Source organism: Malus domestica, chromosome 15, assembly GCF_042453785.1.
Source record: "Malus domestica chromosome 15, GDT2T_hap1".
In the NCBI taxonomy this organism is placed as follows: Eukaryota; Viridiplantae; Streptophyta; class Magnoliopsida; order Rosales; family Rosaceae; genus Malus; species Malus domestica.
In genome coordinates, this window is record NC_091675.1 from 2,029,123 (window position 1) to 2,056,789 (window position 27,667).

General features: G+C 41.4%; 3 protein-coding genes and 1 long non-coding RNA gene across 6 annotated transcripts; 2 read left to right on the forward strand and 2 right to left on the reverse strand.

Moving 5' to 3' along the window:
- Positions 1 to 2,999: 2,999 nt before the first annotated feature.
- LOC139192464 (uncharacterized) lies at positions 3,000 to 4,512 on the forward strand. 2 transcript variants are annotated; one of them, XR_011576642.1, is made up of 6 exons: positions 3,115 to 3,208; positions 3,316 to 3,389; positions 3,473 to 3,570; positions 3,654 to 3,751; positions 3,835 to 3,932; positions 4,108 to 4,512. It is a non-coding gene; the product is annotated as an uncharacterized lncRNA (long non-coding RNA). The 2 variants fall into 2 exon arrangements; XR_011576641.1 differs by lacking the exon at positions 3,654 to 3,751 and having other exon boundaries at positions 3,000 to 3,208; positions 3,292 to 3,389.
- An 8,293-nt stretch (positions 4,513 to 12,805) lies between these two features.
- Positions 12,806 to 19,368, forward strand: LOC139192362 (uncharacterized). Its single transcript, XM_070814411.1, has 16 exons — positions 12,806 to 13,338; positions 14,120 to 14,617; positions 14,882 to 15,014; positions 15,144 to 15,257; positions 15,356 to 15,429; positions 15,503 to 15,577; positions 16,099 to 16,191; positions 16,291 to 16,351; positions 16,628 to 16,960; positions 17,104 to 17,230; positions 17,351 to 17,450; positions 17,632 to 17,701; positions 17,789 to 17,941; positions 18,045 to 18,140; positions 18,360 to 18,685; positions 18,798 to 19,368. Exons 1-16 carry the CDS (start codon positions 13,276 to 13,278, stop codon positions 19,041 to 19,043), a joined length of 2,562 nt encoding a protein of 853 aa, XP_070670512.1. The 5' UTR covers positions 12,806 to 13,275; the 3' UTR covers positions 19,044 to 19,368.
- Positions 19,369 to 20,429: 1,061 nt separating this feature from the next.
- On the reverse strand, positions 20,430 to 21,510 carry LOC139192363 (pathogenesis-related thaumatin-like protein 3.5). Its single transcript, XM_070814412.1, has 2 exons — positions 21,380 to 21,510; positions 20,430 to 21,263 (listed from the first exon to the last, which is right to left on the reverse strand). The coding sequence occupies exons 1-2, from the start codon at positions 21,420 to 21,422 to the stop codon at positions 20,566 to 20,568; spliced, it is 741 nt and encodes a 246-aa protein (XP_070670513.1). The 5' UTR covers positions 21,423 to 21,510; the 3' UTR covers positions 20,430 to 20,565.
- Positions 21,511 to 23,240: 1,730 nt separating this feature from the next.
- LOC103440440 (probable 1-acyl-sn-glycerol-3-phosphate acyltransferase 4) lies at positions 23,241 to 26,727 on the reverse strand. 2 transcript variants are annotated; one of them, XM_070814414.1, is made up of 4 exons: positions 26,526 to 26,727; positions 24,338 to 24,940; positions 23,848 to 23,978; positions 23,241 to 23,724 (listed from the first exon to the last, which is right to left on the reverse strand). In XM_070814414.1, the coding sequence occupies exons 2-4, from the start codon at positions 24,907 to 24,909 to the stop codon at positions 23,276 to 23,278; spliced, it is 1,152 nt and encodes a 383-aa protein (XP_070670515.1). In that variant the 5' UTR covers positions 24,910 to 24,940; positions 26,526 to 26,727; the 3' UTR covers positions 23,241 to 23,275. The 2 variants fall into 2 exon arrangements, with proteins under 2 accessions (XP_070670515.1, XP_070670514.1); XM_070814413.1 differs by lacking the exon at positions 26,526 to 26,727 and adding an exon at positions 25,500 to 25,626.
- Positions 26,728 to 27,667: the final 940 nt, after the last annotated feature.

Consider the following 27,667-nt stretch of genomic DNA (forward strand, 5'->3'; position numbering starts at 1 on the left):
TTGAAGAAGTAACTTTCCACAGGCTTATTCTTGAACTGTGCTGGAGGGTTTTCTGGTGCCCTTCAGAGTATAAGGCCGACTCAAAAATTTGAGGGTCAAAACAAGTCCATCAAATCTAGAGTACGTTCGACCTTGATGATATGGGATACTATTGTTGTTGACGGAATAATGAATGTGGTATGGAAAGGTGTCGTGCTGTAGTGATCTGTTTCAGCCCACCGTTGAACCTTCTGCTTCAATCTTTTGCATGGCAGAAGTGGTGTGCAACCTTTGCATTTAAATGGTCCTTCAGAACATTCCTTCATAGTGACTCATTCACGCTTGGCAGCTTCAGTGTAAAGAGCCAATATCTGATCAACTGTCATGAGGTATTTGCCGGTGGAATTCGTGACCTTGACAGCAGTTGAGGATGAGTACTCGAGAGCAATGCTAAGTAAGCGACCAGGCAAAGGCTCCAGGCAGTCAGTTCCAAATTGGAGGTTTGATTTCAGGTTCCGACTGACTGCTCTCTTTCTCCTTGTCCTGCAGGTGTGGACAATGACAAAGACAAAGACAGGGAGAAAGCATGATATGGGATACTCTTGCTTTCGACCCTGATGATATGAGATACTCTTGTTCTTGGTGTGGCTTATTTGCTGAGGTATTATCGGGGGGAAATAAAGCTGAGTATTTCGAGAGGTTATGTTGAGGGTGCCTTTTCGAATGCGAGAAAGGGTTGAGCATTTTTGCAGGTTTGCCTGTCCGTTGAGGAGGGAGGTCAATGTATATAGGGATTTCCCAATAACAAGTAGTAATGCTATTCCTTTACCCTTCTTGGTCACAGCAATGTAGTGGGAGCTGCCAGCTTCACGTGTTTTAATTTTGTCAGAGCACTTTGAAAAAGTGGTATGTGGTATCTGGAAAGCTGATATTACGTGTGAAGATTACAGACAAGCTTTATCTAAGGAAATCTGGCTCTCGAAGTTCTGAGAGTTGTGCCTCTTCGGTTTTCGAACAAGCAATCCCGTCGAGGATCTGACTCTCGAGATTCGGAAAGCGGTGTTACTCCGGTTTTTGAGAAAGTAATTATGTTGGGAGTCTTTTCTCGAATGTGAGTAAAGGTTGGACGTTCTTGCCAACCTGTCTTGCCGCAAAACACGGAGGTCGACACACATAGGGACTTTCCAGTTGTCAAGCAGTGGTGCTGTTCCTTTACCCTTATGGGTAATAGTAGGGTAGCTGGAACTTCGAAATTCTCGTGCCTAAACTTTGTCAGAGATCTTTGACAAAGTTATATGTGGTACCCGAGGAGTTGATGGTGCATATGGAGAGCGGTGATTGAACAGTAAGATTCACGTGCTTTCTACTTCACCAGAAATCTTCGACAGATTGCCCGTAATTTCCGCAAAGCTGAGTGTGCATGTGACAGGTGCTGACGAGGCTGAAAAAGCAGGTGCTTCTTCGATTTCTGAGATCGGCCCTCGTGGTCTCTGAGCAGCCCAGCTTTTGAGAAAGCATTCGCCTCTTCAATTTCTGAGATCGGCCCTCGTGGTCTCTGAGCAGCCCAGCTTTTGAGAAAGCAAACGCCTCTTCGATTTCTGAAGCTCCGTCGAGTGCAGATTTTTATAGAGGCTGGCATTAAGTTCCACAGCACACTTGAATCTCTACCAGTAGAAGCTCATTTCTTGCACTTCTAAGATCTTGATTTGTCTGACCTCTTCCTTCTTCAACACATTTGAAAATGTCTGGACCCTCCGACCGTCGTTTTGACTTGAACCTTGGAGAAGAGACAGCCACGCCTTCTCCAGACAATATATGGCGCCCATCCTTCATATCCCCTACTGGTCCTCTTACCGTTGGGGATTCTGTGATGAAGAATGATATGACCGCTGCAGTGGTGGCCAGGAACCTTCTCACTCCCAAAGATAACAGACTACTTTCCAAACGGTCTGATGAGTTGGCTGTTAAGGACTCTCTGGCTCTTAGTGTTCAGTGTGCAGGTTCTGTGTCTAATATGGCCCAACGCCTATTTGCTAGAACCCGCCAAGTTGAATCATTGGCTGCTGAAGTGATGAGTCTCAAACAGGAGATTAGAGGGCTCAAGCATGAGAATAAGCAGTTGCACCGGCTCGCCCATGACTATGCTACAAACATGAAGAGGAAGCTTGACCAGATGAAGGAATCTGATGGTAAGGTTTTACTTGATCATCAGCGGTTTGTGGGTTTGTTCCAAAGGCATTTATTGCCTTCGTCCTCTGGGGCTGTACCTGGTAATGAAGCTTCAAATGATGAACCTCCAATGCCTCCTCCTTCTGGGGTTTTGTCAAGTACTGAGGCTCCGGATAACCACCCTCCGGTGCTTTCTCTTTCTGGGGCTCTACCGACTGCTGAGACTTCCCCTAAGCAACCTTTGTGAAGGCTCCCTTTTGTTTGTTTATTTTGACTCATGTATATGTACATATTTGTGGCTTATCGAAAATATTAATAAATAAGCTTTGCTTCATTTCAACATATTGTGTTAAATACACCAAAGCCTTCTTCATAAAGTTCTTTGAATTTTTGCTTTTGTTGAAACCTGTATTGTTGAAGCTTTGTGAGTGAAGCATGTAGTTTGAGGTAGTGTTCCCTTAATTTCCCGAGTGAGGAAAACTTCTCGGTTGGAGACTTGAAAAATCCAAGTCACTGAGTAGTCACGAACTTTTGAGTACCAAGGCGTAGTAGCATATGGTGGGAGTCCCCCAAGTCTCTAGTCGAGGGAGTTGACGAATGAGGTGTCTTGCTAATAGTCCATGTCGTAAGTACCAAAACTTCATTCTTTTGTTTTCTAAGTGGTAGCCCCGGACTTTTTCTTCATAGATTTTGTTGATGAAGGTTGCTAGGCCCGAATAAGTGGAATTGCAGAAGGTGTAACCGTTGGTGCATTAACATCATAATGGAAGCATCACAATGATGGAAGCATCACAATGATGAAAGCATCATAATGATGAAAACACCATAATGATGAAACATCATAATGATGAAAACACCATAATGATGAAACATCATAATGATGTTTCTTTGGTGGAATTGTTTTTCATTTCCCCTAACAACCGGAATTGTTTTTCAACATAACACCATCATCTGTAGGTCGAATCACAAAGTTGTCTTCATGAAAGTTGTTCGTTAATTCCTTAACTACAACATATCCAAATTGGAGAGCCATCGGAGCAGTACAACTCCAGAAATCCAGGTATGATGAGTGACTGTTTATCATTTGTCTGTCAACCCGTCAGATTTGTTGTGAGCTTGGAAACTCTATTTTCTCTTGCTCAGATCAGCATGCTTTCTTCATTGAAGTTGTTCCTCAGCTTGTGAACTACAACATATCCAAATTTGAGATCCCTCGGAGCTGTATAACTCAAGAAACTCAGGTATGATGAATGACTGGTTATTATTTTTCTGTCAACCCGTCAGATTTGTTGTGAGCTTCGAAACTCCATTTTCTCTTGTTCAGATCGGTATGCTTTCTTCATTGAAGTTGTTCCTCAGCTTGTGAACTACAACATATCCAAATTTGAGATCCCTCGGAGCTGTATAACTCAAGAAACTCAGGTATGATGAATGACTGGTTATTATTTTTCTGTCAACCCGTCAGATTTGTTGTGAGCTTCGAAACTCCATTTTCTCTTGTTCAGATCGGTATGCTTTCTTCATTGAAGTTGTTCCTCAGCTTGTGAACTACAACATATCCAAATTTGAGATCCCTCGGAGCTGTATAACTCAAGAAATTCAGGTATGATGAATGACTGGTTATTATTTGTCTGTCAACCCGTCAGATTTGTTGTGAGCTTCGAAACTCCATTTTCTCTTGTTCAGATCGGTATGCTTTCTTCATTGAAGTTGTTCCTCAGCTTGTGAACTACAACATATCCAAATTTGAGATCCCTCGGAGCTGTATAACTCAAGAAATTCAGGTATGATGAATGACTGGTTATTATTTGTCTGTCAACCCGTCAGATTTGTTGTGAGCTTCGAAACTCCATTTTCTCTTGTTCAGATCGGTATGCTTTCTTCATTGAAGTTGTTCCTCATCGACTCTTTCATAACATATCAAACATTCAGGATGAACTAACGGTTAAATATTTCCAGATCTTCGAAACATCACAACAGCTTCGAAATCTGCAAGAAGCCGACTATCATGTTTGGAGCTTCAACACTTTAATTTCCGTCGCTCAAACAGAAATGGTTCCTTCTTGAAAGTTGTTCATATGCTCAAGAACTATAGGGTGTCCAAAATTCAGCTCCATTGGAGAAGAGCAGAGGTTGCAGAAATTTGATAGATGAAAGGAGGCGGAAGAGGGAGAGAGAGAAAAAGTCTCTTGGGTTGGATTTCTATTTTGGGGCAGATTCCAATTTTTGTAGCACCTTCATTATTGATGAATTGCTTGTACTTTTGTCCATTATGAAATTTGGGACTTTGGCTTGTTGTTGGATCTATTATAATATGTTTGGGAACATATATAAGTGAATAAATAAGAAGGAAAATTTTGGGCCCTTGTGGGTGTAAAACAAAAAATGTTTATGTTTACCCAAGTGTTTTTGTACAAGTTCAAGGGCATCTTGGGTTTTGTGAACAAAATTTGTTTATTTGGAGCAAGGTTTTGTGTTGAAGCTTTGTAGGTGAAGCTTTGGTGTTGAAGCTTTGTGGGTGAAGCTTTGGAGGTGAAGCTTTTTGGGTGAAGCTTGTTGGGTGAAGCTTTTTAGGTGAAGCTTTGTGGGTGAAGCTTTTTAGGTGAAGCTTTTCGGGTGAAGCTTTTTGGGTGAAGCTTTTTAGGTGAAGCTTTTCGGGTGAAGCTTTTTGGGTGAAGCTTTTTTAGGTGAAGCTTTGATGGTGAAACTTTTTGGGTGAAGCTTTTTAGGTGAAGCTTTTTGGGTGAAGCTTTTTAGGTGAAGCTTTGATGGTGAAGCTTTTTGGGTGAAGCTTTTTAGGTGAAGCTTTGTGGGTGAAGCTTTGGAGGTGAAGCTTTTCGGGTGAAGCTTTTTGGATGAAGTTGTTTTTTTTTTTTTTTTTTTTTTTTTTTTTTTTTTTTTTTTTTTTGGCGCTTGACACGGTCTTCATTTGCTTGTTTTGTAGTGACTGTGGAAGACAGATTGCTTTCTGATTGAGAAGGGTTCCGGCATCGCTTGCTATGAATGTAAAAGAGTGAGGGCTGAGTTGGCTAAATTACCTCTTTATTGAATTCATTGCCAAATGGCCTTCATTACATAGGATGCCGAACGGCTATAGCTCAACACTTGTACATCGTGAGTCTATTTGTAGTAGTACTTCAAGTGATCAGCGTTCCATGGATGGCCAAGGGTCTTGCCATCGGAGCTTCTAAGTGTGTAAGAGCCAGGGCGACTGATGCCAATGACTTCATACGGTCCATCCCAGTTTGGACTAAGTGTGCCTTCACTCGGGACTCTGTCGCAGAGTAATCTTTTCTTTAAGACCCAGTCTCCTATTTTGAAAGAACGAGGCTTGACCCTAGAGTCATAATAGTTGGAGATGCGCTGCTTGTAGGCGACATTCCTCAAGTGAGCTTGGTTTCTGTGTTCCTCGACTAAATCCAAGTTGAGGGTGAGTTGTTTGTCATTTTCACTTTGAATGTAGTTCTGGACTCGGAATGTTGCTTGCTCGAGCTCAACAGGGACAACCGCCTCTGTGCCAAAGGCAAGTGAGAATGGAGTTTCTCCTGTTGAAGTCCGATATGAAGTGCGATATGACCAAAGAACTTGGGGTACAAATTCTGGCCAACAGCCTTTAGCTTTGTCCAAGCTGGTTTTCAAAGTGCGCTTGATTATTTTGTTGATGGCCTCAACTTGTCCATTAGACTGGGGATGAGCTGGAGAGGCAAAGCATAAGTTGATGTTAAACTTAGAGCAGAACAACCTGAACTTCTTGTTGTCAAACTGTCGCCCATTGTCAGTGACTATCGCATTGGGAATGCCGAATCTACAAAGGATGTTCTTCCACACGAAGTCTTCTATCTTTGCCTCAGTAATGGTTGCCAAGGGTTCTACTTCGGCCCACTTTGTGAAGTAGTCCACTGCAACGACTGCGTAACAGACTTTGCCCTTCCCTGCCGGCATTGGGCCGATCAAATCAAGTCCCCACTGGGCGAAGGGCCAAGGGCTGATCATAGGAGTAAGAGGCTCTGGAGGGGAATGAGGAATAGCCGCATATCGTTGACATTTGTCACATGAGCGGGATACTTTGATGGCATCCTGGTGGAGTGTTGGCCAGTAATATCCTTGGCGAAAAGTCTTGTGTGCTAGGGACCGAGATCCAGCATGATCTCCATAGACTCCCTCATGTATTTCCCGAAGGACGATTTCCGCCTCGGCAGGCGTAAGACACCTTAAGTATGGCAGGCTAAAACCTCGCTTATAGAGTTGATCATTGATGATCAGGTAGCGGGTAGACTTGTATCGAATTTGCTTAGCCTGGACTTTATCATTTGGGAGGGTGCCATGAGCAAGGAAATTATAGATCGGGGTGATCCAACTATCCCCCCGTTGTAAGTTGCATACTTCTGCGGCCATGGTGCTTGGTGTTGCCAACAGTTCGACATGAATTTTTCTTCCAATCTTGTCTTCCACAGCTGAGGCGAGGCGAGCCAGGGCGTCTGCATGACTGTTTGCCGCTCGAGGAACTTGGGTGATCTGGTAGTGGAAGTGCTTGAGCAAAAGTTGTGTTTGCGCAAGATATGCTGCCATGGAGCTGTCCTTAGCATCAAAGTTGTTGGTAACCTGGTTGACCACTAATTGGGAGTCACTGAAAATATCAATTTGTTTAACCCCGAGGTGTTTGGCCAAACGTAATCCTGCTAGAAGGGCTTCATACTCGGCCTCATTGTTTGATGCCTTGAATTTGAAACGAAGAGCATACTCCATTGCTACTTTGTCGGGCGTAGTCAAGACTAGTCCCGCTCCACAGCCCTGTTGGTTGGATGAGCCATCAACATACAGACTCCATGCTGAGGTCGTTGATTCTACTTTCTGAGCTTCCGATGGTAATGAAGCTACTGCTTCAGGTGTAGAAGCAATGTCAACAGGATATGTGAAGTCGGCGATGAAATCTGCTACTGCTTGGCCCTTCTCAGCTGGCTTTGGTTGGTAGGAGATGTCAAACTCACCCAACGCTATTGCCCATTTGATCATTCGCCCTGAAGTGTCAGGACTTTGGAGTATCTGTCGAAGAGGATAATTGGTAAGCACGATGATGGAGTGCGCTTGGAAGTAAGGGCGGAGTTTTCGAGCAGACATGACCAATGCCAGAGCCAATTTCTCAATGTTAGAGTACCGTGTCTCCGCATCTTGTAAGGCTTTGCTAGCGTAGTAGACAGGTCGCTCAATATTCCCATCCTTTCGAATGAGAACGGAACTTACGGCTGAAGCTGATACCGATAGGTAGATAATGAGAATGTCTCCTACCTCGGGCTTGGAGAGTAGAGGGGCTTTACTCATGTACTCCTTGAGGTTTTTGAATGCCTCGGCACATTCATCAGTCCATGTAATGTACTTCCTACTTCCCTTAAGTGCTTTAAAAAAGGGAGCACATTTGTCTGTGGCCTTAGAAATGAACCTGGTTAAGGCTGCCACCTTGCCAGTAAGGCTCTGGATGTCCTTTGAAGTTACCGGTTCCTTCATGTCGAGGATTGCTTTGATCTTCTCGGGATTAGCTTCAATGCCTCGTTGGCTAATCATGAAACCTAAGAATTTGCCAGAGCCTACGCCGAAGGCACATTTGTTGGGGTTTAACCTCATTCGATACCTCTTCAAAATAGTGAAAGTTTCATATAGGTTGGTGATGTGTTGGTCAGCATGTTTGCTCTTGACTAACATATCATAAACGTAAACTTCCATGCTCTTCCCAATCTGCTCGGCGAACATTGAGTTGACTAGTCTCTGATAAGTCGCTCCTGCATTCTTTAGGCCGAAAGGCATGACTTTGTAGCAGTATAGTCCTCTGTCGGTAGTGAAGGCTGTGTGTTCTTGATCCGAAGGGTTCATGAGGATTTGGTTGTATCCTGAGTAAGCATCCATGAAGCTCAGGAGTTCACACCCGGCCGTAGAGTCTATAAGTCTGTCAATAAGAGGAAGAGGGAAGCTATCTTTCGGACACCCTTTGTTTAGGTCGGTGTAGTCAACACACATTCTCCACAAGACCTTTTGAAGCAAAAGACTTTCTTTGGTCGGATTTTTCTTAACAAGGACCACATTTGCTACCCATGTCGGGTAATTGACTTCGCGGACAAAGCCTATGCCTTTGAGTTTTTCAACTTCTGCTTTCATTGCCTCGTATCGTTCAGCGTCATAAGATCTTCGCTTCTGTCTCACCGGCTTGATCTTGGGGTCAATACTCAAACGATGACAGATGACATCGGGAGAGATGCCTGGCATGTCCTCGTATGACCAGGCGAAGACTTCAGTGTTCTCTTTCAAAAAAGATATCAATGCTAACCGAAGGGGTGGTGACAATGTGGTGCCAATCTTCACCATGCGATCTGGATAATCTCTTGAGATAGGTACCTTCTCCAACTCTTCAGCAGGTTGGGCTTGCTGGGTGAAAGAGTCATCTCGAGGATCATCGGGTTGATTGTTGCTATCAGGAAGATCCAAGTTCGCTTCATCTAGGCTGGTCTTTGTGACTTGGTCATGTACAGACAGGGTTTCCTTGGGTCCGGGCAAGTGTTGTTGCTTAACTGAAGTGTTGTAACATGATCGTGCACTAAGCTGATCTCCTCTGATGTAGCCGTTGCCATGGGGGGTTGGAAATTTCATCAACAGCATATGCGTGGATACCATAGCCTTGAGATCATTGATGCCTGTGCGCCCAAAGATGACATTGTATGCCGTTGGGCAGTCAACCACTAGGAAGTTAGTGGTAATGGTAGCCGTGTAAGGGCCTGTACCAATAGTAAAGGGTAAATGTATGCTCCCTAAGGGTTGCACGATATCACCGGAGAAGCTTATCAGAGGAGAAATCGAGCGATCGAGCAAGTGTTCAGCTACACTGAGTGCCCTGAAAGCTTCGGCAAACATGATATTGACCGAAGCCCCTGTGTCTACGAGGATTCGTCGAACATCAAAGTTGGCTATGTGAGCCTCCACGATCAATGGGTCGTTATGAGGGTAGATGATGCCTCTTTCTTCCTCAGGGTAGAAACATATCGGATCCCAGTTAGGCTTTTGATACTTCCCTCCCCTGATGTCTTCCACGTGAAACACTTGGTGACCAGGCCTCAGACTTCGTTCACTGTTTTTCATGGCCCTATTGGAAGATTCAGATATGGGTGTGCCGCCGCTTATGGAATATATGACATTCACCTGGCGTTGGTTACGGTTATCCCTTTGAGGGTGAAGAAGGAATTGATCAATTTTTCCTTCTCGTGCCAAAGCTTCAATACGATCACGGAGGATGATACATTTCTCGCTATCATGGCCGTTATGCTCATGGTAGCAACAAAACGTGCCCGCGTTATTCGGGGGCGTGTAATCTGGGTGCCTCGGCTTTGGCTTTGGTATCAGGTGAGCTATGCTGGGGTAAATGGCCGCGCATGTGGCATTCAAGGGCGTGTATGTCTCATACCTTGGGGTAGGGGGTATCTTGACGCGGGTTTGACCCACTGCATTGACTGCCTGGGGGCGAGCGTTATTGTGGCGATACCCTTGGTTATCGGGATAGTGTCCCTTACTCTTTTTACTGAAATGAGAGTGGTGAGGATGGAAATCCTTCCTCTTGCCTTGAAATTGATATGTCTGTTGATTCGGCGAAGCATTATGCAAGGCATGGGGAGGTGCCACTGCTGTTTGGAAAGTCGAGGTCTTCTCATTTAGGTGAGTCTGGCTTCCACCTCCCACTTGTTGATAAAGGATGGTTGTAGGGGGTTTCTCCTGATATGTCTTTGCCTCGGCGGAGGCATGGTTATAAGCCTGCGCCATCACCTCAGAGTAAGTCTTCCAAGTATTGGCATTGATCATGTATTTAAAGAAACAATCACGTAGGCCTGCCGTGAAGGCTTTGAGGGCAGTCTTGTCGTCTGCCTCGGCACACCGGGAGTATTCATGGCTGAAGCGACCAGCATACATACGTAATGACTCGTCTGGCTTCTGGCGGATAGTGTACAGGTCATCTGCAGAGTGCAAGCGATCGGTTTGGAAAATGTGTTGGGAAACAAATAGTTTCCTCAATTCCTCAAATGAGTCTACCGTCTCAGGTGTAAGACGACAATACCAATTTAGAGCTCCGCCAGAGAGGGTGGAGGGGAAGAGAAGACATCGCTCTTCGTCGGTGTGCATCCGGTATGCCATGGTGGACTCAAAGAGGTTAAGGTGCTCAATCGGGTCCTCTTTTCCAGTATAAAGTTGCAAGCCAAGCTTTTGCTTTGTCTTTGCTTGAAGGGGGGTGTTGAGGATCCTCCTTGTAAGAGGGCCAGGCCTGGGTTGGTTCCAGTCAGGTATTTCAGCCTGACGTTCAGCCTTCAACTTGTTTACTTCCTCAATAAGTTGTAGGACAAGGGGGTCTTGAGCGGAGTTATGTGCCACTGGAGCTTTCTTTCGTAAATCTCCATCTCCTCTTGGAATTAGGAAGGTTTGATCAAGGGCATGTGATTTTTCCCTGGACTCGTTGTACTGGCTTCCAGGGTATGTCTGTCGGAACACCTCTGAGTCCCCTGTACCCTCATGTCTCTCTAGGACTTGTTGCCCCTTCCCCAAATTGGTGGCCGGCTCGGGCCGTGGCAGGGGACCGAGTCTCTCAGAAATCCTTGGGTCATTGATCTTTGAGCTTATATGGATGGAATTCTCTCGACGTTGCTTCAGGAAATCCCGACAATCGCGAAAGACGGCTTTCGATCCTTCTGCCCCTTCAGCAAAGAGGTGTCTCCCTCCACTTCTCATGGTTCGGGTCGAAGCAACTGGGTTAAGAGAAGCCTCATGTTGATTATCAAGTCGAGGGGTAATCTGTTCCCTATCAGGGATATCTATGTCGAATGCATGTGACCCTCCATGTTGGAGGGCACCCAGTTGATGGTTGACTTCCACGGGGGCAACAAGCTCGCGTGTCTGAGCTTGCCTAGCTTCGTGGAGTGTCTCGAAGAGCTTCTCATATTGCTCCTGGAGGACCTCATTCCTCATTGCTATCTTGTTGTTCTGAGCTTCCAACTCATCGACTTTAGCTTGAAGAAGAACTCGTTTTCCTTCCTTCTTTCGTTGTTTCGCACTATGTGCAAGGGGGGTGTCATTCTGTGTGCTGTGGCTTCCTTCGCTTCCCATGTTGGAGAAGGATGCCTGATCAAAAGAAAGTGTACGAATGATAGAAACCAGCTTGACACAGCTGAAGAGAGTAGGAATAAGTGTCGTTTCCCACAGACGGCGCCAAATGTTGATGCACAAAATCAGCGAAGACTTTGGTACAACAGAAAGTGTCAGGTTTTGTGACCTTCGCTTGGTTGCTTGGTTGCTTCAGTCACTAGTGAGGATAAGTACGTAAATGAATAGAGACAGAGAAGCAAACACATGATGTACGTGGTTCACCCAGATTGGCTACGTCCACGGAGTAGAGGAGCTCTTATTAGTAGTGAAGGGCTTACACAAGTAGAAAGGATCAAGCTCTCAATTTAGTGAGTTCTTGTGAATGATTTAACACAAAATGGCATTAGGCAATATTGTGGGGGAATGACCCCTATTTATAGAAAAACTTGTAGCTTTGTCACATTGACATGTGTCATGTTGTGATTGGTTCTTGATGTCGACACGTGCTGCGCTCTGATTGGCTTCTAATCTTGACACGTGTCGAGTAGTGATTGGCCTCCTGGTCGGAGGGGAACTCTTCTGGGTCCTTGACAGTATAGCGTTGGCCGGTGCTCGGTAGTTTCGGGATTGGTCAAGTATGGTACAAACACTTTTAGTTAATTTTATCACGTGTAGAGCATATGATCAATTTGTAGCAAGATGTACATAAATATAATGATTTTTTTTTGTGAGCAGGACATAAATATAATGTTATGTACACACAAAAAGAATTAATAATATTTTGATATATTATAAGAAATAAAATAAACTTGAGTTGAAACTACGCATTTGCAGAAAATTCCACCATCAATTTGACCTTCTTTCTCTGTAAATTAAAGTTTTCTCGGATGTCTCAGAGCGTAGTAGACAGGTATTCCGACAATAAATAAAGTGTTTCGAGCCCTTGGATCTATGTCACCCCAGAGGTTACAAAGTAAAGGCTACGCATTAATGGATGATTGGCAAAGCCACCGATCCTAATTTGGATATGATGATTTAGTTCATATTGAAATCGAAACTTGGATCGTGAACGAAAGTAGAAGGCGTCAAGAGCGAGGTAAGAGCGTGAGATGCTCTTTTTTTAGTTAGTGAGATAAAAGAATTTAATGGGCTTGTTTCTTCACCTCGGAGTTAGCAAAAGCAATAATATGAAAAAATTGAAGATAATTACAGGTTTAAGAAACTCATAACCAAATTTCAAATTGAGATGGCAAGGAGGAATAAAGCTTATATATTTCAGGAAACATTGCCAAATATTTTCCCAGAAAACAAAACATAATTTAAAGAGTTTCGATTTACGGAATGTTAAAGCGACATTAACATGAATAAACACACAGAATTAATGAACGAGATTATTAAACGTTGGATGGGGCCTAACGTAATTCTACCCAACATGGTGGTCCTTTTGCTTTCCATCTTTTTTCAAATTACTAACCTTATAAAAATGGAAATAAAATAAATCAAAATTCCCCAATAAAAAAATAAAAAAGATTAAATAAAATCATCAGCTGCACCCAGCCCACCCAATCCATATGATTTTTTAGCATTAGCACCTCTTCCTCCTCCTCTCTCTCTCTTTCCCTCTCTCTCTCTCTCTCTCTCTCTCTCTCTCTCTCTCTCTCCCTCCTCCTCCTCGTCTTCTTCTTCTTCGTCTCCACTGTCACTGATTCCGCGTTCTTCGCATTCCCGAAAGACCCAAGCTTTCAGTGCCCGCACCAGAGAGCTCCTCGTTCGAATCAGTCGTCGAAAGCAGCAGCATTTTTTTGTGCTCTCGAGGCACCTAAGACCCACACTGTACGGCGCTGTCGAATCCAACCCCAAAAGCCCAAAAGGGGGAAATAGATTGTTTTCGTTGATTAAATTATTGGGTCGATTGAAATGCAGAAGAGCCAGCGATTTTTCTGGGTTTTAAAGCCGTTTGGAAAATCGCCGGCGAGTTGATGGAATCGATGCCCTTAGTGTTTCAGTTTCCCGCATTTCATGGAGGTAATGATGCGGCGTAGTCCATGTCCTTCTCCCAGATTCGCCGTAGACGTCCTCAAGGTCAGCTCTTTCAGTTTTTTCAATTTTATTTTTCACTTGGACGATTTGGAGTTTAAGTTTTTTTCCGTTTTTTGTTCCCTGGAAAATTTGAGTTAGGACTTTACGGTGTGTTTGGTTGCTCAGAAATTGCGGGAATAGATGGGAGAATTTGGGATTTTGGCACTGCAATGACCCTAAATTTGTTGTCTGATATCTGTTTTTTTTTTTAATTTCTTTTTCCCGGGAACCAAACATCGGGTTAGGGCTTTCCTTTACTTTGATTAGGTTCATGGAAGCAGCTGTGTTTAGTACGGAATGGATTTCCACTTTCCAAGCTATTTGCTTTTGCTTGGTTATGCTTCCATCTAATTAAACTTTCCTTTTGTGGAAACTGTTCACTATGGGCTGAGGGGTCACATTTCAGTTTCTTTTTTTTTTTAATAGATTTGAGCTGATCTGTGGGTTGGGTTTGGTCAATTGTTAGTGTTCGTGTTTTTTTATGTTGAAGCAGATTCGGGTCGAAGCGAGACGAAACAGTGGCGTTCACTTTTTGAGCTAATTTGAGCCTCTAGGATTTGGAAACTTCGTAGTTTGATATCCGTTTTAGCTATTCTGAGACTATATATGTTAGATCGGCCATTTCTTTTGGTTTTGTGAATGTATTGGGATTGTGTGTAGAGTGGTTGATCTTTCCCCTCCAATTTGTGTCAACATTAAGTTTGGGTCTCTTTTGAAAACCGAGGTGTTTAAATTTGCTAGCTTCGTTGACAAATGTGGTTTTTGTATTTTTGTTTTGCTTCAGGTTATATTGCTGTTTATGTGGTTGCAAGCTAGTAATGCATCATTCCAAGAAAACACTCTGCAAGGGCAAAGCCCAGAATTGTTATCCGATAGCATTGTTTCACATTCCTGCATTCATGACCAGATAATCAAACAGCGGAGGCGACCTGGTCGCAAAGTGTACACTGTTACCCCGCAGGTGTATGAGGGGTCTGGTGTATCAAAACCCCTTCACCAAAAGGGTAGGGCATTACTTGGAATTTCCAAGTACTCTGTACAGCAGAAGGATATTAAAAGGCCTATTAGAATATATTTAAATTATGATGCTGTTGGTCACTCTCCTGATAGAGATTGTCGTAATGTTGGCAATGTTGTGAAGCTTGGGGAGCCTCCTGTTATTTCTCTTCCTGGCTCTCCTTCTTGTAATCCTCATGGTGATCCTCCAATTTCTGGTGATTGCTGGTATAACTGCACTTTGGATGATATAGCTGGAAAGGACAAAAGACAACGCCTTCGCAAGGTTAGATTGTACTATGGTATCCACCTGTCTTATTTTTTTGAGTTGGTACTTCATGCAACCATTGTATGTTGTTCTTATTCAACTTTGTTTGTGCTGTTTCTTGTCTCTGGATTCTGCTTAATCAAACAGTTTCTATGTCAGTTCATAGTAGATATAATTTGCACATGGTAGATGAGTGTATTGGCGGTGATACATAATGATGTTACTCAGTCCGGGAAAATTGAAGCATGCATGAAACTAATCTTCAGAAGTATTTGAATGCAGGCTCTAGGGCAAACAGCAGACTGGTTCAAGAGAGCCCTAGCTGTTGAACCTGTGAGGGGGAACTTGCGGTTGAGTGGGTATTCGGCATGCGGCCAGGATGGAGGTGTACAACTGCCACGTGAATATGTTGAAGGTATCTTACTTGCAGGGTTGCCGTTGTGTATCAAGCTCATTGCTTCATGTGATTTTAGTTTTTTGTGGCAAGTCTTATTATGTGCACATACACTAGTATCCTACTAACCATATTGTTGATCTTTTACAGAGGGTGTTGCTGAAACAGACCTGGTTCTTCTGGTGACAACAAGACCTACCACTGGGAACACCCTTGCATGGGCAGTGGCTTGCGAACGTGATCAATGGGGCCGTGCAATTGCTGGTAATTCGTTCATCGAGCATTGTTTCCTAGACATTCTTGTGCCTTTCTTGCAATATAAATCAGGACTGATAGTATCTTTTTATATTTTTGGGGGACAGGACATGTAAATGTTGCTCCTCGCCATTTGACGGCTGAAGCAGAAACTTTACTTTCTGCTACTCTCATACATGAGGTCAGTTGGCTCTTAATGAAATTTGATAACATGGATGTGCTTTCTTATTGATTAAAATGTGTGATCCTTTCAGGTTATGCATGTTCTCGGTTTTGATCCCCATGCATTTGCTCATTTTAGGGATGAAAGGAAAAGAAGGCGTAGTCAGGTAAAGACTATTACTAATGCATCAAAATATTCCTTCACAACCACTTGAAATCTATGTATTTTGGTTTTAACTTTTGGAAACTTCAAATCATACATCTTTGCCTTTATCATTTTTCCCCCATTCTTAAGGCCTATAAGATTTGTATCCATCTAGGTGCTTTGGAATTGCAAGAAATGAGATACACTCCTTAACTAGAATTTGAGTTCTGCCTTTATCAGTCTGCCCCATTATACTAGTATACGGTCAATTGAGTGAAATTTTAACCAGCATGCTACTTTCTAATCGTATTCAATGTACCAAAATACTATTCTTCTTCTTTCGAAAGTATAATCCTTGCATCTTGTCGCAACATTTCACAGACAATAGCTCATGATCTGCATAAGAGCCTTTAGGAACTTTTAGATTTTCCTTTTGTACTTGTCCTCTGAAATTTATTTTTGAAAAACATGCTGTTTCTTTGATGATTATGGAAAGTTAATCGACACTCTGGCCCCAAAATTTTACCTGCTATCAATTTATAGGTAACAGAACAAATAATGGATGAAAAGCTTGGGCGTATGGTGACTCGTGTGGTTCTTCCACGTGTAGTCATGCATTCAAGATATCATTATGAGGTAAATATCAACTCTATTTATTGTGCATGGATTTGCTGTGCTGCTCAAGAAAGCCATATATTTTCGGAGAAAATTAATGGTTGAATGTTTTTCTGGCAGGCATTCTCTGAGAATTTCACGGGTTTAGAGCTAGAAGATGGTGGAGGGCGTGGCACATCAGGTACTCTAAAAGTTGTACGCTATGTTGCAGATGTTATATCAACAATATGCTGTACTTTAGTTAAAATTTATGGATGATCTGTTATATAACATGAGGAACCATATTTTCATGTACTATATTCAGGAGAGTTTGAAATGCCAAAAAGAGAATCTTTACAGTTGATAGATAGTAAGAACTGTAGCAGATCCCCCTACCAAAAAAAAAAAAAAGGATTTATACCAACATAGTGATAGCATTTAAATGTTTAATAATCATTGTACATCTAATAACTTTCAGGGTCACACTGGGAGAAAAGACTTCTAATGAATGAAATTATGACGGGGTCAGTGGATACAAGATCTGTGGTTTCAAAAATGACACTTGCTTTATTAGAAGATAGTGGATGGTACCAGGCTAATTATAGTATGGCGGACACTCTTGATTGGGGCCGCAACCAAGGAACTGAATTTGTTACTTCCCCTTGCAATTTCTGGAAGGGGGCATATCACTGCAACACAACCCAATTGTCAGGATGTACATACAACAGAGAAGCAGAAGGTTACTGTCCAATCGTAAGTTACAGTGGAGACCTACCCCAGTGGGCACGCTATTTTCCCCAGGCTAACAAAGGTATAATTTTTGCATTTGTAATTTACCGTATCATATTTGAACTGGTTAGTAAGCATTTCATCATTTGGGGTATTGTAATATCGGTTACCCATAGTACCTGGTTTGAGGCTTGATGTGAGTTCTGTTTCTTGTGACCTTTTCAGGTGGGCAGTCCCCACTGGCTGATTATTGCACCTATTTCGTTGCCTACTCTGATGGATCATGTACTGACACTAACAGCGCTCGACCACCTGACAGAATGTTGGGTGAAGTACGAGGAAGTAACTCTAGGTGAGATTTCAAAGCCAATTCCACCTTACTAAAATAGGAACATTGCTTTCTTATTGAGTTGTTGGATGCAGTTATAAATTGCAAGATGTTGCTAATGATTATTCATCTTGTCATTTGTAGGTGTATGGCTTCATCCTTGGTACGCACAGGGTTTGTACGGGGTTCTATGACCCAAGGAAATGGATGTTATCAGCACAGATGTATTAGCAATTCGTTAGAGGTATGTTATTCCAATGATTGTGCTCTTTTTCATCTGCTCTAGATTATTGGGTGCACATTGGGGATCACGGTAGCTTTATCAACCATAAAATAGACAAGCGATCTTTATATTTGAACCTGCTTCATATTTTATTTCCCCTGCAATCTTCTTGTCTCATATTTAATCGTTTATCGATTTTCAGGTTGCTGTGGATGGTATGTGGAAAGTATGTCCTGAAGTTGGTGGACCCCTTCAGTTCCCAGGATTTAATGGTAATGATGCTGTTCTATCTATCATTTTCCTTCTTAATCTTTCCATGTGCATTACCATGATTAAAGCTTGAAATATTCCTCTTTCAGGGGAATTGTTATGCCCGGCGTACGATGAACTCTGTAGTAAAGCCCTAGTTCCTGGAAATGGACAATGTCCAAAGTCATGCAATTTCAATGGAGACTGTGTTGAAGGAAGATGTCACTGTTTTCTAGGGTTTCATGGTTCTGATTGTAGTAAACGTAAGCACCTCATATAGGGTTTCATTGTTTTTATTGTATTGAACACAAGATGCAATGATGCACCATTTACCTAGAACCACTACTGAAATTATGATATTTGCAGGCACCTGCCCAAGCAACTGTAATGGACGTGGAAGCTGCCTTTCTGACGGGCTGTGCGAATGTAATAAAGGCTACACTGGTGTTGACTGCTCCACTGGTATGCACTCTTTTTCTCGTTTTTCTTCTTCCAGTTTGTCTATATGACCAATGTAGCCAACTTGAGAATGATCGCCTAATTTTCAGACACTTGACTGATGCCGGTTGAATTATTTAGGACCACCTTCTAAATTCTTTGCACCATGTCATGTTCATGATGACTGCTAAAATTATGACTATCAGCTGTTTTCTGATAACATTGCTTGTGTATGGAATGCAGCGGTTTGTGATGAGCAATGCAGCCTTCACGGAGGTGTTTGTGATGATGGAGTCTGTGAATTCCGCTGCTCTGACTATGCAGGCTACTCATGCCAGAACAGCACCATGCTCCAGTCCAGCCTTAAAGTTTGTAAAGATGTGCTGGAAAACGTCGACTCTGGTGCCGGACAGCACTGTGCACCCAGTGAACCAAGCATATTGCAGCAGCTTGAGGATGTAGTGGTCATGCCCAACTACCACCGTTTGTTTCCTGGTGGCACCCGGAAACTTTTTAGCATCTTCAGAACCAGCTACTGTGATATGACCGCGAAGCAGCTGGCTTGCTGGGTAAGTTGCCTCCCCACTCCACAACCCGACATTCCCTTCTCATTTTCTCCATCACCTTCTCTCACCTTTATCATCTCTCTCTAATACTAAGAATCCGACCGTGTCCTTGCAGATATCAATTCAAAAGTGTGACAAGGACGGGGACAACAGGCTCCGAGTCTGCTATTCAGCTTGTCAATCATACAATTCGGCATGCGGGGCTTCGCTCGACTGCTCGGATCAAACCCTATTCAGTAGTAAAGACGAAGCACAAGGGCAGTGCACAGGCTCTAGTGAGATGAGAACGTCATGGATTAGCAGCATATATGGTTGGTTTTCAAGCAACAGTTCCTCAAAAGGGACTCCTGTAAAAAAATAGGCGGTTCTATTTCCTTGTTTTTTTTTGGTAATTTTTTTAGGGTTGTAATTTTAGGGTAAAGGTGGTGGCATTTTAATGCTGGGCCTGTTAGATGTTAGGGTTCCATTCAGCACGGCCCAATAGATTAAAAAAAAGTTGGGCTGGGAAGGTGACATGCGGCTTTCGAAGAGGAAAGCTGCTTGTAGAGAAATTTAGAAATGCAAGGGGGATTCCAAAAAAAAGGGAAAAAAAAAAATTAGGGAAAGAAGCTTGTTGAGTTGTTTTCACAGTGGTTTGGCCTAAGGCCTTGAAATTTGAAAGGAAGAAAAAGCCTCTGTTTTTCTTACTTAGGTCGGAACTTTAGCGTTTTTTATTTGGCTTATTTTGTTATACGCCACCCCCGCGCCCCGAATTCAACATCGAACTCGCCTTCTCCCTATAGCTTAAATTTCGCCGCTTAATCTCTTGAAACTCAATTTTCATCTCACGTCACTTGAATTTTGTTTGTTCCGTGAAATTTGCTCATGTGACGTCCGCATGGCATAGAGAAGGGTAGTTTTAGCTGCAGGGTGCTGCTTGATGGATCATCTTTTTAAACCATATTTTGTAGACTACAAGATGTGGTGGTTGATGGTTGGACTCATTTTCAATGACGTCGTTAGTTTGATGTGTTTCATTAGTGTTATTGCATCTATTATGGAAATCAGATTTAAACGAAGTACGGTTCTCGTAAGGCATCTTTTCAGTTGATATACCAAACCCAAACTCAAGCTAAATGTCCTAAACTCATTTAGTAATTTTTGTTTCCTCGATCAGTTCGAGTTTTCGTTTTAGAGTGGCTCAAAATGGTCGGAAAAGATTCTCACATTAATTAGTAAGCTAATACGCGTGGTTTTCTTCGGACTCGTCCACAATTCCAAGATACGACGAACCGTTTATTTTATAGGATATGAGGGCTTCCACAAGAGAGGGAGGGTATTGGTGTAACTAGCACTGTCGATGCTTGGTTGAAGAAGAAGAAAGTGACAAAAGGAGAGAAGCATCGGTTTGAAAAAAGAAAAAAAATTCTACCAATAAGTGTGAGAAAATATGGGCACACACTAAGTGTGAGAAAATATTTTATTTTTGTTTTTGAAATAGAAAGAGAGAGGAAGAGAGTGATAGAAAATACGGGAGTGACAAGTTTTTATTTAATTTTTTAATTAGATATATGTTAGGATTACATGTAGGTGAGGTGAGGCTTTGAAAAAAAAAAAAATTAGTTATGTGAAATTACATTTCTGCCCCATATTTCTTATTCATGTTCTGTTTTAATTAGAAGGTTAAACTAATGATTTTGGTTGACAATGAGTTTTATTAATTAGTAAAGATAATAATAATAATAAATTTGCTACATAACCCTAGCCATACCAAACATCATATACCGATTAATTATTGTCTCCCAAGAAAACAAGGGTTTAATTAAACCCATAAGTACAAGGGTCCTTTATATCTAAAATTTAATTTCTACCAATACCAATCTGCAGATTAATGGATCATTAGCTTATGATGACCCGGCTGGGCAAAATGTAATCAAGTAGTCCGACCCCGAACAGGTACAAGTGCTTGAAGCGTCATCGTAAGCGTAGCTATACGCAGAAGGGCACGCTGTCTTGAACATCTCCGAGTATTGCGTCGGCGAGCACGTCTGCGGCGTTGCGTGCTCCCCAGTACAGCAAAACTCCGGCGTGTTAAATGCCGCGCACGCGCTCCTGCACGCCACCACCACCCCAGACCCCGAATCCATCACCCGCAGCTCCGCCGGACAGCTGCCGTTCAAGTCCGTCACGCACCCCGCGTACTGGCAGTCGCCGGTTCCGCCGGTGGCCCACAATCCCATACCCACATTGTAACCGTCCACCAGGCTGACGTCATAGAAGTCCTTGTCCCCTGGGTTGGACCCGATCGTGAACTCCGCTAATGTCACGGGAGGCGCGCCACCGCCGGCACATTTTAGCGATCCGCAGTCGCCGGTGACGCAGTTTCCATTTCCCGCGTCGTCGAAGGTGCAGCCGGTTCTCCCCCAGAACCGGCCGGACCATCCGGGAGGGGCGGTGAGCTGGACCGATGTACCCGGGGCCAATGCAAAACCGCCGTCTCCAAGAATTGCAGCGCCGTTTCCGGAGAGAGTTCCCGGCCATACTGTGTAGGTGCAACGGTTTTGGAGCGTGACTTGTGTCGCGTACACTACATTACCTGCAGCTGCAGTTAGAAGAACATTACCCAGAAACAAAAACAAGTTGATGAGATTAAGTTAATCACTGTATTAATTACTGTAATCAATCGAGTTTAGTTGTTGAGAGGGATGAGGTACGTACCTAACGAGACGAGAGAAAGAAGAAGATAGAGCTTAATCGCCATGATAACTGAAAACGAAGAAAGAGTCGAGGGCAGTTGCTGGAATTACGATTCAATCTGATTTGGTGGTGTGAGCTTCTGCTTGGCGATTGGTATTTATACTTGTATTCCAGGGCTAAGTTTGGTATTTTAAATTCTTCCTCTCTTTACGTGACGTGGGATACCATAGTGGGGTGTTCCCCGATGCTCCGGAAGCACTAACGTTTACTGGGTAATGCACTAATGGGAGCTCGCCACGTCATCAAAGTATTGGTGGGCAATCTTTTGTCACTACTTTCCTATTTAGGAAACTTACCTTATCGGTTGTTTAGCTTTAACTTTTGCTTTACTTCTGAATGGTAATATCTGATGTGTGATCGTGTCAACCATTTTAGCAATTTGGTAATTTCTTGGTAATTTGGTAAATAAAATAATGCACATAAGATTTGAGGTGGGATGAGTGTTTCTTGAAATCCTGTTTAGTGGTTTATATATACAAATGACACAATGCGCATAAGATTTGAATGTATGATGGTAGCAAAAACTTTGCCTTTAATCATTCCTCGTTAAGAATAACCCTTTTTAGGGCTACAATTTTAAATACTACACGTAAACGCTTGAAATGTTAGCAAAGATAGGACCTTTACAAAATTTGACAATGCTCATCTAAATGGTTTATCAATAAAATGATAATTTTTCTCATATTTGAATTGAATAGTATGAGTTATTGCATGTTAATATTATATCATTGTATTATATTTGTGTGCCAATCAACTCGTGGCTTAACGCGAACACAACACATATAAGGGGGTCAACATGACATCTAGTCAACTGACCTGATTCGTGTTTGTATAAAAGACAAACAGCAGGAACGACTAAAACGGTTGGCCAATTAAATGGTTGGTCGATTAAACAAGCTTCCTACATCGCTTTGGATATAAGCAACCGTTTAAACGGTTGGCCAATGAAACAAACTTCCTACATCGCTTTGATATAAGCAACCGTTTAAACGGTTGGTCAATTATTGGAAGACAATGTTTGGCCATAAAGATCAATGAGCAAGCAGACGGCAGACGGCAAATGAATGATTTTTTACAGCAGAGCCAAGCAAAATGCGTTTTCGTTTAATCGTTGTCACTGTCGGGGTTTCATTGTTTTCTATTGCATGCAAGTTTCCCTTGTTTGTTTTAAGCATAAAGACGAGATTAACCCCAATTTTTTTTTTCTAATCTGTGTATGAAATTACTTTTTTACAAGAAAAAAAACACTTATTTGTGTGTCAAATTATTTAATAAAAATCCAAGTTGCTTTTACATTCTTAAGCATCTTTAACTTTTTCTATCGAATATTATCAGAAGCACTGAAAGCAATTCAAACATGACGCCGTTTTTTTTATTTGCACTGTACTAAACAAGTTAACTCATTGCAGGAAGATTACATCCAAAGCTGAAGGTGTTAGACATTCACAGTAATTCTGTGAAACAATGACAAGTCTCTTCTGGGAGTCCAAAGTTCCAAACTTTACATATTTCAAGTGGTCTATTTGTAGATCTATTTATGTGGTTTCAAAGAATGAAGAATCCCCGAGCAATAGCATGCTACTGGCAAAATTTACAGCTCTCCTTAAATTATGTGCTGCAGTGACTAAAACAATGAAGTTTGTATCTATTGCTTGCCTCAAGACAATGACTGGTTACTTAGGTTGGGATGGGAATAAACCGTTACGGTGACGTCCTAGTTGTTCTTCTCCTGTTTCGGCATAAGAAATTTGGCAGCCAACACACACAGGTGCAAGTCCAACAATATATAGTAACAGTAAACATTCCAAAAACACTTCAAAAATTGGTAATTTGCACATTTTATTTCTCCTGTAATTGCTATTCAATTCTTGCTCTATTGCAAACACATGTTGCTTGAACAAAGTCTAAAATTGGCATCGGTTGAAAATCAAAATAAGTAGCTGTGGCAAGGTACGCACATGATAAACCGATGTATACTTTAAACCAGACAGATGAAAAAATGGCTAGGTAAATCAGCATGATAGTCAAAACAATTACCAAGATAAAATTTACCAAGCACTTGAATGTAGAAAGCTCTTCTTCTCCTCCTTCATTAGGAAAATGGCCTTGATCGTCAAAATCGGACAGTAGATTGTCCTTGAGCCTGAATGCTTCTGTTAACCAAGAGGCTGCATCGGTGTTAGAAGCGGGGATCTCTTCGATAGGGATGCGCCGAACATGTATGTGAACTTCTGATGGATCCACGCCGAACGCATTGTCTAGAAACGAAGGGCATTGATTCTTGTATGCGATCGTCAAGTCATAAACTGCAGCACAATATAGATCATCAGGGCTCATATGCGTATAACACGGCACATGAGCACACAATTTTCAAAATGTTCGGTAAGAAATTTTTTGGAAAAATCAGAGTGGAGTTTTGTATAAATAACCTGCATCCAAAGAACTTCTTAGAGTTTCCAAGCAAGCACAAAAGCCTTTTGTTCTTGGAAGCAGCACATGTGACAGTACAGGAAGTCCAGTTTCAGAAGCAAACAACTGACTCTTTTTGCATTTTTCTTCACTGTATAGATACCAAAAGAAAACTAAATATTCATATATTCATCTGTTAAAATAAATACAGACCCTAGCATGCAATGTAGAAGGTTGCAAGTCGAAAAATATGAGATGCACAATGTTTTAGAAATGTTTATGCAATATAAAAAATGGGGTCCAAGAATTATGTGGCATTGTAGAGAGGTACATAAAAAATAAGGCAATACTGTAACCAGAAATTCTCAGTGCAGAACGTATATGTTATAGTTTGAGTAATTATATAACCGAATGGAGATTAATAGCCTGAATATATTAACTTCAACCTAATAATCTAAAAGTACATACAAATGCATTGATAAAAACAATAGAGGGGGTAAAAAGTAGTACTTATAATCAGTTCCTTCAGGAAAAATGGCGAGCCAAAGAGGGTCTGCAGGATCAGCAAATGATGAAAGCATTTTCCGCATAACCGGTTCATCAGCTTCCCACTTCCTCTTCAACGGGATGAACTCTAGAATGTGAAACCCCCAACCAAAAACCGGTATCTTCATCAAGCTGCTCTTTAGCACATACTTGATGTTTCCAAGAGACCTCTTACGCAACGCGAGATCCCACAAGTACATCCAATCAACCTCGGTTTTATGGTTGGCAATGAGCAGCGTCCGTTCCTTGGGTGGCACCGTCTCACCAGAAAAAACCACTTTCGTGCCGTTGATCTTCTCAAAAAGGAAGGGCCACAAGGCCAGCCAAATGCCGAAGAGTAAGGAGGTTGCTTTTCTGCTGATATGTATGCTCAAAAGGCGCAATAATACAGCAATGATTGGAGCAAAACAGACAAGAATCGTGAATGCTGTTGAGAGAAATACTACTAAACATAAGACACCCCTCATAACTCTAATAGGAGACAAAGGCCTGTGTTTTAGTTTACAATCTGGTTTCAAAGGACTGCAAACATCCATCTCGTTCCAGGAAAAACCTCCCTCAATGCAGCTGCAATATTAATAAAATGTGGTTTTAAAATTTACTTCAAATGTCCCTGAATTTAAATATGAATGTAATAATTAAGAAACACAATAACACTGTACATATATTTATATATGTAATAAACTGAATTGTGGCACAAAATTGGAGCCTTATTTATCATGCAGTTTGGGATATTTTGCAATTCCAATGCATGATGACTTTATTAACGTGTCAATAACAATTAAACTTCCATATCTTAATATATCCTCACAATATGAATTGAGCTTTATTAACGTGTCACAGTGACTTTTTATTGATGTGTTAATAACAATTCCTTAAAGAAAACCTTCAAACCCTAATTTATCCTTAAGATACAAAGACAAGCCACTCTGGTATGAAAAACAAAAGGGGTGTGATGATTAAATTTTCACATATCGATGCCACTACTTTTTGGGTAATTGACATATAATCACGAACAAGTATAAAGGTAGAAATTCAATCCCAAAACACAAAATAATGGGAAAACAAAACAATGTACGTGTGAAGGAGTTTAAAATTCAGAAAAACTGGGGGAAAATATTGATACCTCATGCCAAAGTTGAGTTAGAGAGAAGTTTTTTCTCCGAGAACGAAGAGTAAGTTTGTGTTGTCGAAGAAGTCCAGAAAAAAAAAGATAAAGCGGGTTTTGTAAAAATGGCCAAAAATAAAAGGCGATTTATATATAAATACACCAAAAATATAAATGCCAAAAATAATATAGCTAAATGAGCAAAAAGGAAAATATCATAAATAGGCAAATGATATTTTTCCAGGATCGCTAGAACTCGGCCTATTTGTGTAAGCCGTTCGAGATGATGTCTTTTTTTGTTTAGCAGTTTAGGTAAATGATGAGCAAAATTAAGTGCGAATATGGAAGTATTTATTTTTGTAGAAATAGAGAACGAGTCAAAAAGCTAAATTAAAGCTGTTAGATTTGTTGGATAAAATTTGGTTGGTGTAAAATAAAATACATTGGACGATAAAATTCGATAATTTGATTGAAACAACAAATCTACTAGCTTCCTCTTTGATATATCTCAAAAAATAAGAAGTAATATTAAGGGGAAAAAAAAGAAAAGCAATCTTAGTTTTCACTACTACGAGAATCACGAGTGCTGTTTGGTGATGGAGTCTGATGCAAGTGGAGCAGCAGACTGATGGATGTGCCTCAACGAATCCATCCATATCTGAAGGGATAAAATTGCAGAGAAGATCCAAGTTTTATGTTTTTGACAAAGCGACACTTTAATTTACTCTTACGTACGGCAAAAGAGATTAAAACTTAAGCATGAAAAGACACGTATACTGTCATAACTGACTGACTTAATCAGATTGAAAGTAGAACATTTCTAGTTATGGAAACCAAAATGAAGAATTGACAATGTACAAACAAACAAACGAAAGACTAACCAGCTACAAATTAAGATCTAATCCGACCAAAAAAGTCATCAATCACAAGAACATGAAGACTCTAATGTCAGCGAGTGATCAAGATCAACAAGACAGAAGTGCAAAACCAAAAAAAAAAACATGTGGATGAACAAAACTTTAGGGCAAATATGAAGACACGTACCTGTTCTTTGTGGCTCGATAATACTTCTCGACAATGTCATGTGTTGCTAAACATTGGATTCATCCAAATACATGTTGGTAGGAAAGGGAATGCAATCGTGAAAATCAAGGAGAAAATTGAGTTGCTAGTGATCGAGCCACGACCGGCTTTGATGAAGGTTGATAGAGGTAATCAAGCTACGTCGGGGCTGATCGGATTGGATTTGGATGACAAAGAACCGAAAAAATAAAAATAAAAAACTGGGATGTATTAAATCCAGGTTTATCCAACAAAAAACAAATGCGATCCAGTTAGAAAATGGTTGCTATTTAACAGGGGAATTTGACTCTTAAGCCTTCACTATGAATTGGGTTTTTCTTCGCTTTTCTTTTAGCCCTTATGTTTCTGGATTTGGGCTCTGCTTTGTTTTGTGTTGGGCCTTTAGGCCCAAATTATCACCAAATTTTGCTAGCCCTTTAGCGTACATGATTAGGATATTCGAATTTTCGGACGGATGGAATCGGAATCATGAGATTCTAATGTCAATTCGATTGTTTCCGGAATTTTGAAATTTAGTATTTTCGAATGCCGTAATTGGTTAGGTCACGCCAAAGGCCCAAAGTTGAAAATTTTAAGATTAAAATAAAATAAAAAATTTGTATTCAACTGGCAATCTGGTGATGTAATTATTCTTGCACATCCATGCGCATAATTAGTTAGGTTATCACCTTAAAACAATTAGGGAGTTTTAACTAAAAGCCCACGGTATTGTTCATTTTAACGAAAAACCATATTTTTACACTAAAAAGTCAATTATGGTACTATTTATTTTACCCTTTATTTTGTCTTTATCGTTAAAACTCAAAGTTTTCAGGTCATTTTCATTAGTTTTTCTAAAAAATTAACCACCGCGGGGTGGTCCAATTGTTGAGATGAGTTTCAAGCCTGTATTTTATACGACACGTCCTAAGTTCAATTTTTTGCGCTAATGAAAATGGCTTGAAAATTTTGAGTTTTAACGAAAATACAAAAGGTGTTGTAAGTGAATAGTACTATGATTGACTTTTTAGAGTAAAAATATAATTTTTCGTTAAAATGAACAGTATCTGAAGTATTTCGGTAAAGCTCCCTTAATTTTTCCCTAAAAAATTGAAAAAATGGAT